The sequence below is a fragment of the Leishmania martiniquensis genome, chromosome 33, assembly GCF_017916325.1.
Source record: "Leishmania martiniquensis isolate LSCM1 chromosome 33, whole genome shotgun sequence".
NCBI classification, from domain to species: Eukaryota; Euglenozoa; class Kinetoplastea; order Trypanosomatida; family Trypanosomatidae; genus Leishmania; species Leishmania martiniquensis.
The window spans coordinates 1,098,477-1,114,184 of record NC_090168.1 but is presented as its reverse complement, the minus strand read 5'-3'; the positions used below and the strand labels follow the sequence as shown (position 1 = coordinate 1,114,184).

The 15,708-nt window shown below is 61.4% G+C and overlaps 4 protein-coding genes across 4 annotated transcripts; all 4 read right to left on the bottom strand.

Annotated features, from left to right (window-relative positions):
• Positions 1-824: 824 nt before the first annotated feature.
• On the bottom strand, positions 825-1,667 carry LSCM1_02745 (uncharacterized protein; the record flags this gene model as incomplete). Its single annotated transcript, XM_067320320.1, has 1 exon — positions 825-1,667. The coding sequence occupies one exon, from the start codon at positions 1,665-1,667 to the stop codon at positions 825-827; it is 843 nt and encodes a 280-aa protein (XP_067175695.1).
• A 618-nt stretch (positions 1,668-2,285) lies between these two features.
• LSCM1_02744 (uncharacterized protein) lies at positions 2,286-3,935 on the bottom strand (the record flags this gene model as incomplete). Its single annotated transcript, XM_067320319.1, has 1 exon — positions 2,286-3,935. One exon carries the CDS (start codon positions 3,933-3,935, stop codon positions 2,286-2,288), a length of 1,650 nt encoding a protein of 549 aa, XP_067175694.1.
• A 690-nt stretch (positions 3,936-4,625) lies between these two features.
• LSCM1_02743 (uncharacterized protein) lies at positions 4,626-8,729 on the bottom strand (the record flags this gene model as incomplete). The annotated part of the gene is made up of 1 exon (XM_067320318.1): positions 4,626-8,729. One exon carries the CDS (start codon positions 8,727-8,729, stop codon positions 4,626-4,628), a length of 4,104 nt encoding a protein of 1,367 aa, XP_067175693.1.
• Positions 8,730-12,106: 3,377 nt separating this feature from the next.
• On the bottom strand, positions 12,107-14,704 carry LSCM1_02742 (uncharacterized protein; the record flags this gene model as incomplete). Its single annotated transcript, XM_067320317.1, has 1 exon — positions 12,107-14,704. The coding sequence occupies one exon, from the start codon at positions 14,702-14,704 to the stop codon at positions 12,107-12,109; it is 2,598 nt and encodes an 865-aa protein (XP_067175692.1).
• Between the last annotated feature and the right edge of the window lie 1,004 nt (positions 14,705-15,708).

Below are 15,708 nucleotides of genomic sequence, written 5' to 3'. Positions count from 1 at the left end.
TCATGCGATCACGGAATAAATGCTCCACCTCACCTGCTGTAGGACACCTCCTCTCCTTCCTCACCCCACCCCCTCCCTGCAGCAGCGCCTCTTCTTCAGAGGCGATGGGGAGTGTGTCGAAGACAGCCAGCGAGAAGCCGACCGGCAATGAAAGCCCGACGCAGTACAACATGTGTGCATAACCGCATCTCATGTGGCACGAGAAAAAAAACGAACAAAAAGAAGGCAGCAACTGCTGCAACACCGTACGAAAGTGAGCGATGATGATGGGGAAGGGCGTCCGAGAAGAGAAACACGCCGGCTCGCAGGTGGGCTGCGGACGTGACAGCGTATGTGAAACGGCAGATTCGGGGTAAGACGAACAGAAGCGACCCAAGGCGAAAGAAAAAAACGGAGCGAAACGGCGAGGGGAGTACGTCCGCCATCAGACGATGGCCACATCGGAGGGGGGAGGGGAGAGGATGCGATGATCATATGGGTGGGGCCTGTCGTCCTCTGGTGGCAGCGCTCAAGGATCCAGAGCGACTCCTGTGAACGCTTCTGTGGCGGCGACAGGGACAGAATGGAAAAAAGAGAGTCAAAGTGAGCAGCACCGGGGATGCACCGATGAAAGCAACCATAAGCAGCCGCAAAGCCCCGCTCGCACAAGAAGAAGATCGAGGCGCATGCCGCGCAGCATCATCGTGCAATGCAACGCAAGCTATTAGCTGGCATCAAACGAACCTCGATCGTTGACAGTCACGCACACGCACACAAACAGGTACATGAAGCCACGCGAACATGCTATTGAGAAAACAGGAAGAAAGAAGAGAAGAGCGGTCCCCCTACAGCTTCATTGGAGGCGCGCTGCCCTCCCCTCTACGCGAGTCGGCTGGCAGCAGCCGGGGCGAGCGGCCACTGCACCCGAGCGCGTCGGAGCCGCGAATGAAGAGCGACTGTGGGCCTGGCAACTCCACGCACGTGGGTGGGGTACGCGAATCGGCAAACGAAGAAGATAGCGAGGCAGGACGGAGAAACGGTGAAGGCGTCGAGGATAGTAAACCCAGTTGGTCATTCCCGCTGGACGGTGCCGTTGCTGACTTGTCCAATGCTGCGTTTGAGCTCTCAGCCAGCTTTACGCTCGTGCCGAGGAGTGAAGAAGAGGGGAGCAGCCGCGGTGTTGCTGTGCAGAGTGACGCAGATCCTGGCGTGGGTGGAGTATCAGCGAATACAGCCGACTCTGTGGCAACCGCAGCGGTCGTGGAAGGCAGGACACCGCCACCACGCAAGGGTAGGACAGAGGGTAGTTGCTGTGCGTGCATAACAGCAGCGTCAGCAGCGCTCTCCGTAGAGCTTGCTACCATGGCGAGCGGCACCGGAAGCGGCAGTGGCGACACAGGCGTCGGTTCGGTTAGGTCTCGCCCTTTTTCGGTACCCGAAAGTGCTGCGCGAGTGGGTGCTGATGACAGAGAAGCCATGGCGGCAGCTGTCACCTCAGCGCTCCTTTGAGCATCAGGGGAGAGAGAGACTAGCTCGAGTGACGGCATAGCCGCGCTGGCAGGCGAAGGGAACAGCGTGGGTAGCAGCCGCTGACGAAACCAGGAGGAGAGCGCCGCATATGATACGCGGCCCGCGCCTTCGTTCGTGCCGCTAGCAGGAAGTCGTGTAGGAGGAATAAAGTCGCGCATGGGCAAGCCGCTCGTGGCTGCAGAAATGGAAGACGCGCCCGACGCGAGCGGGGCTCAAGCTGGCTCAGCGGTGGCGCAAGGTGCTCGCAGACGCGAAAGAGAGCAACAGCCAGCGCGGTATGGAGAGCGGAATATAAGCAAGAGAAGCGAGGCATAGGGATCAGAGACACAGAGATGAAGGAGAAAGGCCGATGTGGCTGACACGCAGGATGCCGAGGGGTGGGGGGCTCAACCCAGATGAGGGAAGTCAAGCGAAGAGAGGAGCAACCGAAAGATACTGGAGCCGCGTTCTTGCCGTCCGTCAGGCCGCACGCGTTCCTTTCCCCTCCAACGCAAACCTCGGGAAGTGCCCAGACGAGGGGAACGGTGCTGAGAGCGCCGCAACAAATACGCGCGCCCCCGTCCTCGACCCCCCTCCCCCTCCCCATTAATAGCCCCCCTTTTTCGCAGTCATTGAAAGAGTGTGCTTAGTAACCGGCACGCGAAGTAAAACGCCAACGCCCCTACATGGGCACGATGCGTTAATTCATTTCCTTATGTGTTGGCTCGAGGACCTCCCCCTCCCCCTTGCCGTCACTGTTCTTATAGCGTCCGTACTGCCACAAAGCCCCGGTGTGGTTAGATGGGCTTGCCAGTGAAAGGATTCACGTTCACGTGTGCAGGAGGGACGCACACATCTACGGATTCGCCCATTTCGGAGATGCCGCTGATTTTGCCAAAGGGACGAAACTTCAGTACGTCGTTCTTGGCATAGAACTTGAGAAGGCGGAAACTGCTCTTCTCCGCTAACTTGCGCTCGGTAATCTGCGCCATGATCGCGTCGATGCGCTCCAGCTCCAGCTCCGCCGCCGCGCTGCGTACTTTGACAATGCGACGCAGTTCTGCTTCTATCTTTGCGTAGTGCCGGTCGCGGAGGCTTTGAAAGAGCTCGGACCTCTTCGCTAGCTCGCTCAGCTGTCGCTCACGGAACGCCTGCAGCGCCGACGCTAGAGCCTCGTCGAAAACAGGGCAGTCACTGATCCATATGTCCATCGCTTTGACGCTGTTGTCTTGCTTAGCGAAGACCCGATTCAGCAGCAGCCTGCGCACTGTCGCCTCGACGCCGTCCTTGCGATCATTCTGCATGACCAGCTTGATCTTCGTGGCGGCATCCAGCGGGAAGTCCTCGCGCACGATGCGGCTGCCAGAGCGGATCTCCTTCGCCAGGTCTCTCAGCCGCTTGCGCGACCAGAGCGCGAAAAGAACCTCCGATGTCTTCAGGGGATGCACCTTCACTTCGCCACTCTCCTCCGTCGTCGGCGCTGCGACAGAGAAGCCCGGCACTGCAGGGGCGGCGGCCGCGCTGGCAGGAGCCGGCGGCGCCGCCGAAAATCCAAAGCCAAAGGCGCCTGTCGAGGACGGCTTCGTCGCCGACTGCGCAGAGCCGAAGCTGAAGGAGAAACCGTTGGAGGAGCCAGAGGAACCGCTTGTCGGTGTCACACCCGCCAGCTGAGGGACAGCGCCAAAGCCAAACCCGAATGCCGGTGTCGGTGTGGCAGAAGAGGTGTTTCCAAAGCCGAAGTTGGCCACTTTGGTGGCTGAAGGAGCCTCTTGCGGGGAGGCTGCCATACCGCGCTCAGGAAAGCCAAAGGCAGAGGCGGCCGGCGCAGCAGTCGCGGCAAGGGTAGCAACAACGCCCCCCTTGCCGATCGTCGTGCTGCGCTTCTGCAGAAGAAACACATTCATGTCACTGCCGTCCGCCTTCACGACGCGCCGCCAGCACATCCCCTGGCCCTCCAGCGGCAGAATTCGTTCTGGGGCGTTGTCCTCAGCGTCGCTGTATGGCCAGTGCACCTTTACGATGTACTGCCCTGGCGCCAGGGTCGGTCGAGTGGCCTCTGCAATGACGTAACAGTCCACCGTGACACCCTCCATACCGTCCTCACCGGCGAGCAGGTCTTCTTCACGCAGCTGCATGAACCAGCGCGGGCTACTAGCCGTGCGGCTCTCAAGCACCTTGCGGAACTCGCTCCAATCGTATGGCTGCTCCCCGGTACCAGGTAGAACAAACGTACGGTGCACAAGCTTTTCCGAAAAGAGCTCCTCCATCCAAATAGGGTTCTCAGCAGCGATGTCGAGCAGCGAATCATGAGCGTCAATCCACTGCGCAAGTGCCTCCTGGTCTGCCTTCTCCTTCAGCGCCCGCTTCTGCTGCGCATCCTGCCGGCGCACCGCAGCGCTGGTCGCTGTCGAGGACTTTTTCGCCGCCGATGGCCTCTTCGGTCCCATTTGGAAAGATCTGTGCGCTAAGGGGTGTGGTGTTCAGTGCCTGCTAGGGCGAGATATCCTTTAGGCGCGGCGAAGACGAGGAGAAGGAAGTGCTCGCGGGACGTTCGGAACGCTAAATGATAATAATAATGAAGCGAACGGCAAAAAGGCGAAGGAAAAAAGGGGAGGGACCAACCGGCACGCTCCCTCTCGCTGTTTTTTTCTCTTTCGTGCGTTGCCTTCCTGCCAGCAGGCCTCCCTTTCAGTGACGGAACTTTCCTCTTCGAGGAGGCGCGATCGCAGCACAGAAGGACGGGCGAGTGATGAAGAGACGAGTGGAGAAGGATCTGGGGAAAATGTCGCGCGGCCCCTTCCGCAGCATGCCTCCGCATCGAGGGGGGCCGAAGCAAAGGGGGGGAATCGCGAGTGCTGCCGTGTGCGTGGGTGGCCGGCAGGACAAAAAAGGGAGGGGAGGGCACAGGATGGGGGTAGAAGCGCCTCCCTTTTGGTCACCCCGCCAAACGTCTTTGCACACCAACTCCGGAGAGGGGCCATCCGAGACACACAGAGGCGCCATGCTAGCAGCGCCCACTCCCAAGAGAAGCGCAACAGGCGAAGAGAGAGACAGAGCAGAACTTAAAAAAAAAGAGAAGCGCTATCCGCGTCTACCTCATCGATTGCATGCGACATGCGCCGGCACAGGTGAAACGCTCAGAAGAGGTACGTGTGGGTGGCCCGCATGCGCGTTAGAGTCGCCAGTCGCTGATGTCGTGTGCTGTGCACGCTTTCCAAGTCGTTCAAGTCCTCCATGAGCTCGTGAAAGAAGGCGTACGAGCGGAGATACTCAGCTGCCGTAGAGCGTATCACATGCGACAAGAGGAGCACCATGCCTTGCTCGTAGTTGCTCAGCTGACGGGCCGCTGCGGCGCCGCCAGCAGCGATGTGTGACTCGTCCGATGAGCTCGCCGCATCTCCCCAAGACTCGCGGAAGGCGGCCGTGTCGGCATCCTCCCTGCCCCCACTATCATCCTGCTCCATGTTTCGCGGCGGCAGCGAAGAGCCCCAGATGGCATCTGCCGCCACTGCACCTGAATGCTGATGGCGCTGACCTTTCTTTCCACGCGGCCAACCCCCCGCTCCAGCGACTGTTGTATGCGACCAGGGAACGTTCATGACGTGTGTGGCGGCCTCGGTATGCCGAAAGGTTCTGTACAGGGGCTCAGAGATTCGCAAAAACGGCGTGGCGAGCCCCTGGCCGCTGCCAGCAAAGCTGATGACGCGAAAAAGGGATCGCCAGAGGAGCTTCATGCGGAGGCGCACGGGCTTGTGCTTGAAGCGGTAGCGAAAGAGAGCCCACGTCGCCAGCAGACCCCCAGCTAAAAAGACGGGCATCATGGCCATGATCTTGAAGTTGAGGTCATTGCCCTCGAGCACCTCATCAATGCCGTTGGCCACTCGGCTCACCTCCAGAGCCTGATACGACAGCTGGATCAGCATGATTCGCGGCAGGTGACCAAATAGGATACTGCGAATCGGGTGCCGCACAGACTGGCGGTAGTGCTCGTCAATTAAGCCCAGGCCTTCTGGGTCCTCGACGCCGGCTCGCAGTCGCTCGAGCGTGCGCTTGCGCAGCTCCTCCAGCCTCACTGTGGGCATATTCGGGTACATGTCTTCATGGAAGTCACGAATAATATTTGCCAGCGACGCAGCATCTCTCTCGACGGCCCCGCGGCGGTCCTCGACACCTGGCCGGACATAGAAGAGAGACTCGCGCAGCTGCGTCACGGGATTAATCACGTAAGACCGAAGCAGCTGCCGCCCAAGCATCACCGCCCGTTGAGCAATCGTAGTCAGCTCCACCGGTGACTTGGCGTACATCCACATGAACGGCGGCGCAACCGCGACAGCCGCCACAAGGATCCGTCGCCAGTGTCGCCCCGTTGGGGGGCTATGAGAACGCTGCACTAGCAGCGTCAGGCGCCGCAGTAGCAGCTGGGAGCAGTGCACGCACTGCAGCAGCACCCGCGCTCCTTCCCGCGCGCTCTTATGTTGACCCTCGCTCGCTTTGCTACCGTCACGGGTTCCAAGGGCGCTGGCCTCAGTGAAACGGGCCCGTGGACCGCTTGGCTGGGCCGCTGGCGCCACTTCGCCAAGAGCAGATTTGCCGAAGAGGGCGTTTGCGCCTGGCTGGTGCAGACGGGCTTCGGTGTCCGGTCTCGCTATGGAGGCGGTGGCCACTCCAGCAGCAGTGAGTCCGTCGCCACTGCTGCCACTCCAAGGAAAGTGCGGCAGGCCACTTGCCTCTAGCTCATCCAGCGGCAGTCCGTCGGTGCAAAACAGCTCCTTCAGCTCCTGCAGCATCGACCATACAGCACGGCTCAGCTCATCCATCGAGTGCCAATACAAAGCGGCCGCAACATCTTCGCCTGCGCCGCTGTTGACGCTCACGCGCTCGACCTCGTCGTGCCCGCCAAAGTGCTCACTCGGCGCCGCCTGTGCAGTGCCACTGGCAAAAGCGCTCTGGCATACTTCGTGCGGAGAGCCGGCGCGGTCGCCAAGCCACGGCGCAAGCGGGGACGCGTCTCCGCCCATGGTGCCCGCCACGATTGGACTCCAAAACATGCTGTTTTGGCGTGAGCTCACGTCATTGCCGCCACTGCTTCCGCCACGGCACGCATAGGCGTAGCTTGCCGACACCGGCACCGCCGTCGGACTACTGCCAGCCGCCGCGGCTGCAGCGGCGGCGGCCACGGGCGACATGATGACCTCCCAATTGCGCTGCACCTGCATCAACAGCGTGTTCAGCTGCTCCAGCGCCGTGTATGCCGCCCCGATGTAGCTGACAATAAGCTGAAAGACGCTCTTCAGCGTGAGCATGTGTCTCCGCATTTCATACTGCACTTGGCTCAGCTGCACGTGCAGCCCGTGCGACCACACACCCCGCCAAAAAGACGCGGAGGAAAGCGCCTGGTGAAAGGCGGCTTGGCGTTCGTGTTCTTGAGCCCATGACCAGTACCATGCACTCCACGCCACAAAGCCCTGCACCCCTGAGAGGTCGCGGAGGAAGTAAATCACCTGCCACCGCACCCACACCAGCAAGTGCAGCCACCCCGCCAGCTCTGCTGCGCAGGCGTGCTTGTCGCAGTCGCCCCCAGCACATGCCATTATCTTCGGCGCAACTTTAGCCGTTGGCGATATGGAGGGCACGTGGGCGTCTCTAGGGCTCCACACATGGCTAAAGGAGAACGATAGTCTTGCTTTGCTGAGGTCTGCGAAAGCGCCCCTCGCTCCTCCGCTAGTGCGGCTGCTGCTGCCACCGTCGCCTTGAGGTAGCGGCAGCGGTGAGGCTGCCTGATCCTGCTCCCCGCAGGTAAGAGACGACTCTTTCCAGCTCTTGTGATCGCGAATGTGGTGAGAAGCCACCGGTGAGGGAGTCGTAGCGAGGCGGGCGGCGTCGCCAGCTGACTCTCCCGTTGTCGCGGCAGGCAGAGGCGCCACCTTGTCGGGTAGAAATGGCGGATGTGCCTGCTGCTCCTTTGCCGTCATTGCACCCTCTGTTTCACAGACATTTGTGGGTGCTGTAAAGCATGAAAGTCGCGCAGGCGTCGACTGTTTCGCCACTGGCACACCCGCCACATCGCCTTCCGCCAGGAGGGAGCCGTGAGAGTGGTGGCGCGGCCTCTGCGTCAGGTGCGAAGAGACGGAATAGTCCTCATCCTCTTGACGAACCCGGTCACAGTGCGCATCATCATTGTCACACCTGTCTGCGACGCTCAGCCGCTGAGATGTGTGAATAATAGCCGCCGGTTCCGTCGATATGTTTTGGCGAATCTCGCTTCGCTGTGAAGCAGCGGCCGCCTCACACAGAGGGCTGGAGGACACGGGTACCGGGAGACGCGGCCAGCGCATCGACTGCGCGGCACTGGCATTTATCGAGACAGGGGCTGGAGAGAGTGTCGGCACAGGCGCGAAGGGAACACGCACCCACTGCGGCACACGCGCCCGTCCGACCCTGGCCACCGTCGAGCTCGCCGTAGTAACAAAAGAGGCATTCGAAGTCGAGCGTGGCAAAGAAGTGGCCCTGTCGGAATCCTCACACCGTGGCCGCGCGCCCGCCGGCAGTGGCTCCCCCTTCGTGAGAAGGGGAAGAGGTCCTTTCTTCCAGAGGCGTCCTATACATCCAGGCAGCCACTTGCCGAGTGGCGACGCCGCTCTCGTAAGAGAGGCTGCGGTCGCCAAGGAGCCCTCTTGCCTGACGGGGCCCGCTGCCGCCGCCGAGTCCACCGCTCGATTCGCCCTGACAAGGAATGAAACAGACCGCGGCAGCCTTCGAGCCTCCTTCTCCTCTGCAGCCTCGCCGCCACCACGCAGGTGCGACGGTTGCGCTCCTCCCCCATCAGCGTCTCCGCCGATTGGGGCGGAGCTTACCGCAGCAACTTCTTCACCCACACCGTCCTCGGATGCTACGGCGCCTCTGGGCAGGGGGACGCATGGCGGGGAGGGGTCGGTGGTGTTCGGCTCACCGCCGCCGCCTTCGGACATCGGCACGGCAGCGTGATGCAGGCTCGCATTAGCGCCGAAGGCTTCATCCAGCACGGCGCGCAGCAACTTCTCCAGATCCTCGAGAGAATGGACGTGGGTGGCAGCGTACTGTTCAATCAGCGCGCCGCTCGCCGCCCCGCGCGGCAGGCACTCGGCGATAAGCGGAGTGTTGGTTAGGCGAGCGTAAGCCTTGCTGGACTGCGACTCCAGCGCATTCGCAAAGCTGTGACGGTAGAAGATCGGGGTGCGCACGTCGACGCCGTGTGTGTTCATGGTGTCCTCTCAAGAGGTGCACGCTGAACCTTCACCAGTACTCACGTACTCCTCTCCCTTTCCCCTCTTGTCGCCAACGGAAGACAACAAAAGCGTCTTCCTTCTTTGGTGGTGCAGCCCTCGTGCAGGTATGCCCCAGCACACGACCAGAGCACGGCTGCTCTCGTCGCGAACCCGGTAGACACCCCTCCCTCAATGGCGAAGCGGGCGAACAGTGAACGAGAAACGCTGACGAGAGAAAGAGAGCAGGCAAAAAAACGCATACACACACACGCGCGCGCGGAGTGGTACGCTGTACACCCTCACGTAAGGGCGCCTATCTGCGCGTATTTACTTGGGTGGGTATGGGGGAGATCGCGATGTCCGCGTGCGAGTCCGTGTCGGATGCCTTGAAATAGAAAAGAAAGCAGACAGAGAAAGAGAGAAAAGAGAGGGAGCGAAGTGGGTGATACGCGTGTGCGCGCAGGCACACGCATACGCACCTTCGTGTAGCAAAATCTGCAAAAAAAAGGGGTAGAGAGGAGGAGGGGGGCGCAACGGTGAAGTGGAAACGGCCGAGGTGTCTGTGTTAGAATGAAAAAAAATAAAGAAACGAAGCGGAGCAGGTGCGCGTGTACAAGTCGACAGCGCTCTCTCTGTGGAGGACGCAGGGCGATCGGAGGAGGAGAGGAGGGGGCGAGGAGAGGCGAGAGGCGCCGAGCAATGGGCAATGAGCAACCCGTGTACGTGATAGGTGAGAAAGCGGATAGGAAAATGTGTCCAAGACTCTTCGAGTGAGACGCTCCCTTCAGCTGTGTGGGCCACGCCGTCCAAAAAGCTCCAAGATGTGTGTGTGTGGTAGGGAGAAGGGCGGAAGGAGAAACGGAGGAGGAGGAGCCTCTTGTGGCGGTCGGCTTACGCTTGCAGTGTGGTTGAAAGAAAGGAAGAGAGAGAGAGACGACGGGGGGGAATGGAATGGCCTCACAAGAGAAGCCAAAAGGGGCATAGTCACAACCTTGTGCGTGGGCACATGCGTATCTGTCGCTGTGAGGTTGACAGATGAGATGAGTTATAGGGAGACCTCTATGTGAGCTTCTGTGTGTGTGTGTGTGAAGGGGGGTATGTGTGGATGATCGTGTCGTGCCGCAATCGAAAGCACACACCACGCACGCGCTTCCTTTCCCAAGCCGTGCCAACGAAACCGAAAAAGAAAAGACGATCGGCTCACATCTCCGGTGCGGGCAGAGAGAGAGAGGGAGGGTGAGAGGGAGGCGCCTGCACAACACAGCGCGAGCTCGACGTATTCGTACCCGCCTTTGAGCTTTCAGAATGCACCTTCGATTTCCCTTTTTCCCCTTCACGCGGGAAGGCTGAGAACATAATGAGCGCCCGGGGGGCACAGGCAGAAAAGAGAGGGGAAACGGGGAGGGGTAGCGAGCCAAAAGAGGCGAGGAAGAAGGAGAGGCCGCGGCTTCCCTTGAAGGGAAGGGGTAGGCGTGCACGCACCACATCAACGATGCGGGGAGCGGTGTGCACAGCTAGAGATAGAGGAGGCGACCGCGTTGCACGACAACCAAGAGCCAGCGGCAGACTCGCTGCACCCTTGTGTCACGCGCAAACCCTGCGCAAGGCGTAGCAGCGTAACATCGGGAACAAAAATAAAGGGGGAAGGCGTCGCCGACGTGGCACACTTCCCAGACACACACACATATATATATACACCTCTGCGCCTCTCACAGAAGAGAAGCAATAGCGAAAGCTAACAAGGAAGAATATATACAGTGTTGGCTCGAGGAGTTGGGAATCGCCGGAGATGGAGACCTGACACCGGCGTACCCTCGAGCCAACACGGCTCTTCCCGTCTTCCCCTCATGGGCTAATCGTCTCCTCCGCAAATCATTGCCACTGCTGGAGCTGCACCACCATCATCCGCTGTGAGACGAAGTCGACTAATTTCCGCTCTTGGCCCTGCCCCGTCCTTTGTTCACGCCCGCAAGGTGTGCGTGCGTGTGCTTCCAGCGCTGTCCCTCGTCACCTTACGTTCCCTCTTCCCCGAATCGAGGTTTCGTGAAGTGCTTCGCACAGCGGCCTGACGTCCGTGAATTCGCATGAGCCTCGATACCAGCCGGAGGATGAGCCGGCACAGGCTGTCAGACCTTCCCTGGAATCAGCCTACTGAGCTTCGAAAAAAAAGGGATACACAAGAGCATTTCGGAAACCTCTTGCCAGCGTGTGGATGCATAGTGCGTTCGTGGAGGAAACCAAAGGTACCTGTCTCCCAGACCCGCCAAAGCACCTGTCACGTCGGCGTCCGCTGCTTCGTACGAAAGCTGGCGTTACCGGCACACCTGGTTCGGCAGATAGCACATGTAAGGCGGCTACCGTCTCTCTGGAGAGAAAGGAGGCGATGCATGCGCGCCTTCGACACCTGCCCCCACCCCCTATCAGCAGTACGCTGAATCGATCATACGCCATGAGAGACGCCACGCGCGTGGGTCGTCGGCCTCTCACCAGTTCTAGAGGCCTATGAGCTGCGACCGGTCGCTTGCGATAATGTTAGCGGCCTGTGCAATCCCACTGCCACAAGAGGCATGATCGCGCATTTCGCACCCATGGGCAGGTGCTTCCTGTGAGATCAGCTCAACAGAAGCGCAGCCTTGTTCGCGTCTTACGCTGTACAGCCACATAAGGTGCGCCCCATTCGAGTACAGTTCCTTGTGTAGGAGGAGGAGGGCGACGGAATATGGTGGGTGCCGCATGGCGCTAAAGGTTTGAGCGCCGTTGGCCAATTAGCTGTGGAACAGGTACACCGTCTGCTGATGCAGCACAAACCTCAGCGCGCCGTGCCGTTGCATTGGTGCGGCGCCCCACTCTCTGCGGACGGAGGCCAGGCAGCCGCTCTTTCCCTCTACCCCTGCGGGCGCCGAGCCGCCCCCTCTCGTGGTGGCAGGGCCGACCATGTGCGACGTGCGGAGATCAGAGCGACGCCCCCGCTGCGCATGTCGGCGGCCGAGGCCTGGATGGCGCTGCCCCCCGGGCCACATGCGACCGTGGGCACGTCTGCGCCATCCGAATGGTGGGCAGAGCGTCAGCAGGACTCGAGCGCATCCCACTCGGCCCACCCACTGCCTCGTGGTGGTGTGCAGCCGGAGCCGCGCCGAGGTGGACGCAGGGCGTGACGCCCTGGGAGGCTGGTGGGCGGCTGAGTCGGCGGGGTTGCTGTCGCGCGCGTCCACCGCTGCCTTGCACCACGAACGCGCGTGGAGGCCCGCAACAGTGCCGGGCAGAGTTTCGACTCGGGTGCCGTGCAACAGAGACAGAGAGAGCCGGCGCAGTGAATGTGGGAGCAAGGAGGCTTCGATTCACCCTCGCGCATCACCCCCGCACGCCACCACACGTCAAGGGCCGAAGAGGCCATCTGCGTCAGCCGAGGTGGTCGGCTTCGACGGCGGAGAAGCTGTCTCAGGGTTCAAAGCTAGGTCACTAAAGAGCTCGTCGAACTCGGCGTCAATGCTCGCAGCGATGCGCGACGCAGACTCGGTGCGCGCCGCTTTGGCTGCAGGTGAGGGAGCAGAGGCCGCTGGAGGCGACGCTTGCTCCCGAGACCCTGCCATTGTCGTCGCCGCCAGTGATGGTGCGGGTGCTGGCGGGTACTGGCGTTCGGGAGTCGAGACGGTGATCGATGAGGGCGCCGCTGCAGGCGCTGAAAGCGCCGTCTCGCTTGCAGGCAGTGCCGACGCAGTCACCACTACGCCGCGCAGCGGCCTAGTCGGGATCGACGTGATGAGGTCCAGATCCTCTTCTTCACTATACTCGCCCAGTGAGAACGCCTGCTGTGGCTGCTGTGATGGCTGCGAGGCAGCGGCGTGAGCTAGTGCCGCTGGAGCAGCAGCTTTGACCCTCGTGAGGCGCTGCGACGTCGCTGACGGAGCGCTAACTGAGAAGGGCCCTGTGTCGTCTGTAAAGGAGGGCGCTGCACTGCTGCTGGCGCTCGCGGTCGTCTGAGTGGACGCAAGCTTGTCGCCGGCAGCTGAAAGCACTGCCGATGCGTGCGCTCGGGTCTCGCCGAGGCTGTCACGGAAGCGCTGCATCACTCCCCAGCCCCACGAGCCGGCCGCCGCCACGCCTGTCTGCGCCTTTGTGCGCAGCTCCAGGGCCTTCTGCCGTACCTCCATCCCCTCTATTTTCGCGAGATAGTCCGACACGCCGCTGAAAGCGGCGGAGATCGCGTGCGCCGTGTCGGACGCCTGCTGGGCCCAGTCGATGCTCGATAGGCCCCGCTTGCCCGTTGCACTCTGGAGGGCCGCCGTAGCCGCGGGGCTCATGATGACGTCAATGACGTGATTGCGGAGCAGCGGAATCGTCGTCTTGAAGCCGCCCGGTACGATGCACACGAACGGGAACGCCTCACGGTTGACGAGATAAAGGGCGAAGACCTTCAGCAGGTTCACCTCCTCCACGATCGGCCGTCCGGTGGCGAAGAGTGCCAGCGGGTGCCCACGGCAGGACTCGAGTCGCCGCATCGCCTCCGCGAGGCCCTCCTGCTCGTAGCCGAGGACGTCCCCCACGAGGATGGCCGTGGGCAGCCGCACATATTCGAAGCTCTCCTGCGAGCGGCAGTCAACGATGATGTACTCGCGCGAGGGAAGCAGATCTTTCCCGCCGTCTGCCGCCGCGCTGCGCTTCGCGAAGGCGGAGGCGATGTCGAACCGCTCCAGCGGTAGGCTTGGTGTCTGAGCGTAGTACTGCTGCAGCTCCTCCGGCGTCTTGTTCAGCAGGCCGACATCCGGGTATAGGCAGAAGTCCAGCATGCGCTGCGCGGAGAGCGGTGTGATACGGTAGAGTAGATCCGCATTCTGCAGCAGCGACTTCCCGCTCCACACACACGTCGGGGCGGTGGCGCGGCCGTCTACCAAGCCGGGGTCGATCGCGTCTGCCTTGCACGCAGGCAGGGTGAACCTCATCTTGTCGAGGTGCTGTGTCAGCTCCTGCTTCGTGCTCAAGGCCATGAGCGACCGACGGTGGGTAATGAGGTAGGCGTGTGCCACGTAGGGGATCATGGCGGGGTCGCCCAGGATGAACACCCAATCCAGCACCTTCAGTGCTGCATCGTAGTCGGACTGCAGGACCAGCAGGCGCCGCGACCACTCCAACATGTACCTCCCCGCGTCCACCTGCTGCTGGTCCATGTGGGTGGCGAGCCGTGGGTCGAAAAACTGGAGCATCAATCGTAGCAGCGACGCCGCCGCCGGCTCGTACAGGCGAGAGGCCGCTGGCACGAGAAAGTCTTTCTGCAGCACGCAGAGAAGTCGATAGAGGGTACGCAGAAGCACGTCCTTCTCAGTGGAACAGCTACCGGCAACCACGTACGTTACGCACAGGACGACCTCGCTCGTCTCAGCATTGAAGTTGAAGGCCGTGACTGTGTCCAGCCGACAGAACAGGCCAGCGAGTTCGTCGGCTGTGACGTGGAGGGTGGCGGGGAAGAGTGCGACCGCTTGCTCCGCTAATTGCACATGTTCCTCGAGTGCCCGCTGTGTATACACCGCCCAGTCCTCGTGCTCGCCTACCTCACTCTGCATCTCCGCGCCGTCAGTGTCGTCGAGGAGAAGCAGACAGTACAGCTGAAACCGCTGCGAGCGAGTAAGCACATTGGAGAGCTGCGGAACGCGCATGCACATCCTCTGCACATGAGGTAAAGAGGCACCACGGCGCCTCGCCGTCTCCGCATTGCCGCTGTCACTGTCGAGCAGCTGCACCAGTGCCGCCAGCGCACTCTGAATCTTGGACTCTCCTGGTGATTGGGGAGAAGACGTTGCCTCTGCCGCTGTCGCCGCAGCCGATTCCGCATCCCCCATCTTCTCATCTGGTGCACCCTCAGCAACCGCCACGCCTTCCGCCAGCTCGGCCGTTAGCGAAGGCGGCGCGAAGGTTGGGGCGGCCTCCACCTCTGGCGCGTGCGCGGCCGCGTCCTTTGTGGTCTCGCTGCTGCTCATCGCCGGGATAACCGCACTGGGGAAACGGACTAGAAAAGCTATGGAGATGGTCGCTGTGAGAAGGGAACGCCAAGGAAGAGTTCGCTATTTCCGGGCAGTACTGCGGCGTGTGCACGCATAGGCGTATTCCACGGAGAAGGGAGTGAGCGGTTGGGGAAAAAGGGGGGCGCCACACAAAGGATGGAGTCAAGAGGACAGAGAGAAGGGGCGCGGCGGTGGGGGGCGGAGGAGAAGTGGTAATGCGCACGAGGCCAGCCAAGGGCAGTTTCTCAAGCAGACCTCCTGCGGCTGTTGGATTCGCCTAGCCGCCTCTGCGCTGCAACCTCAGAGGGGCCTCGCCGGCGTATGCACACCCTTGCTGCAGTAGCGCTAGCCACGCCCACAGAGTCACCAGTCGGGCAGCTCCGCGGCCACATCGACTGAACAGCGACCATTCGAAGCACTTGCATACCCCCCTTCATCAATCGGCATCCCCGCTTCTCGTGCGCGCCTTGCTTTACGGCAGCTGATGCGGATCGTTGCCCTCCACATCCAGCGAGAGAGCACACCAGCAAACCTAACGAAGACTGAGGGAAGAAAACGAAATATGAGAACTAAAAGCCCGCCAACAATAGGTTTAGCGCTCCATCGCACCCATTCCTCATGCATGCGGTACCTAAGCCGAGCCTGCTTTCGACCCGCCTCCAACACTGTCACGCGCCTCCGTGCGCGTGGTGGCAGTGCGGGGGCGACGCAGCGCCAGGCACGCGCTGTGGCACGGCCAACACAGTCATCTGAGCACCCACTCTCACGCAGTCTCTAGTGACGCATGTGCACACATACCGCCTCGCAGGCTGCCTCACAGCCCGCCCACCAGCCTCCCAGGGCGTCACGCCCTGCGTCCACCTCGGCGCGGCTCCGGCTGCACACCACCACGAGGCAGTGGGTGGGCCGAGTGGGATGCGCTCGAGTCCTGCTGACGCTCTGCCCACCATTCGGATGGCGCAGACGTGCCCACGGTCGCA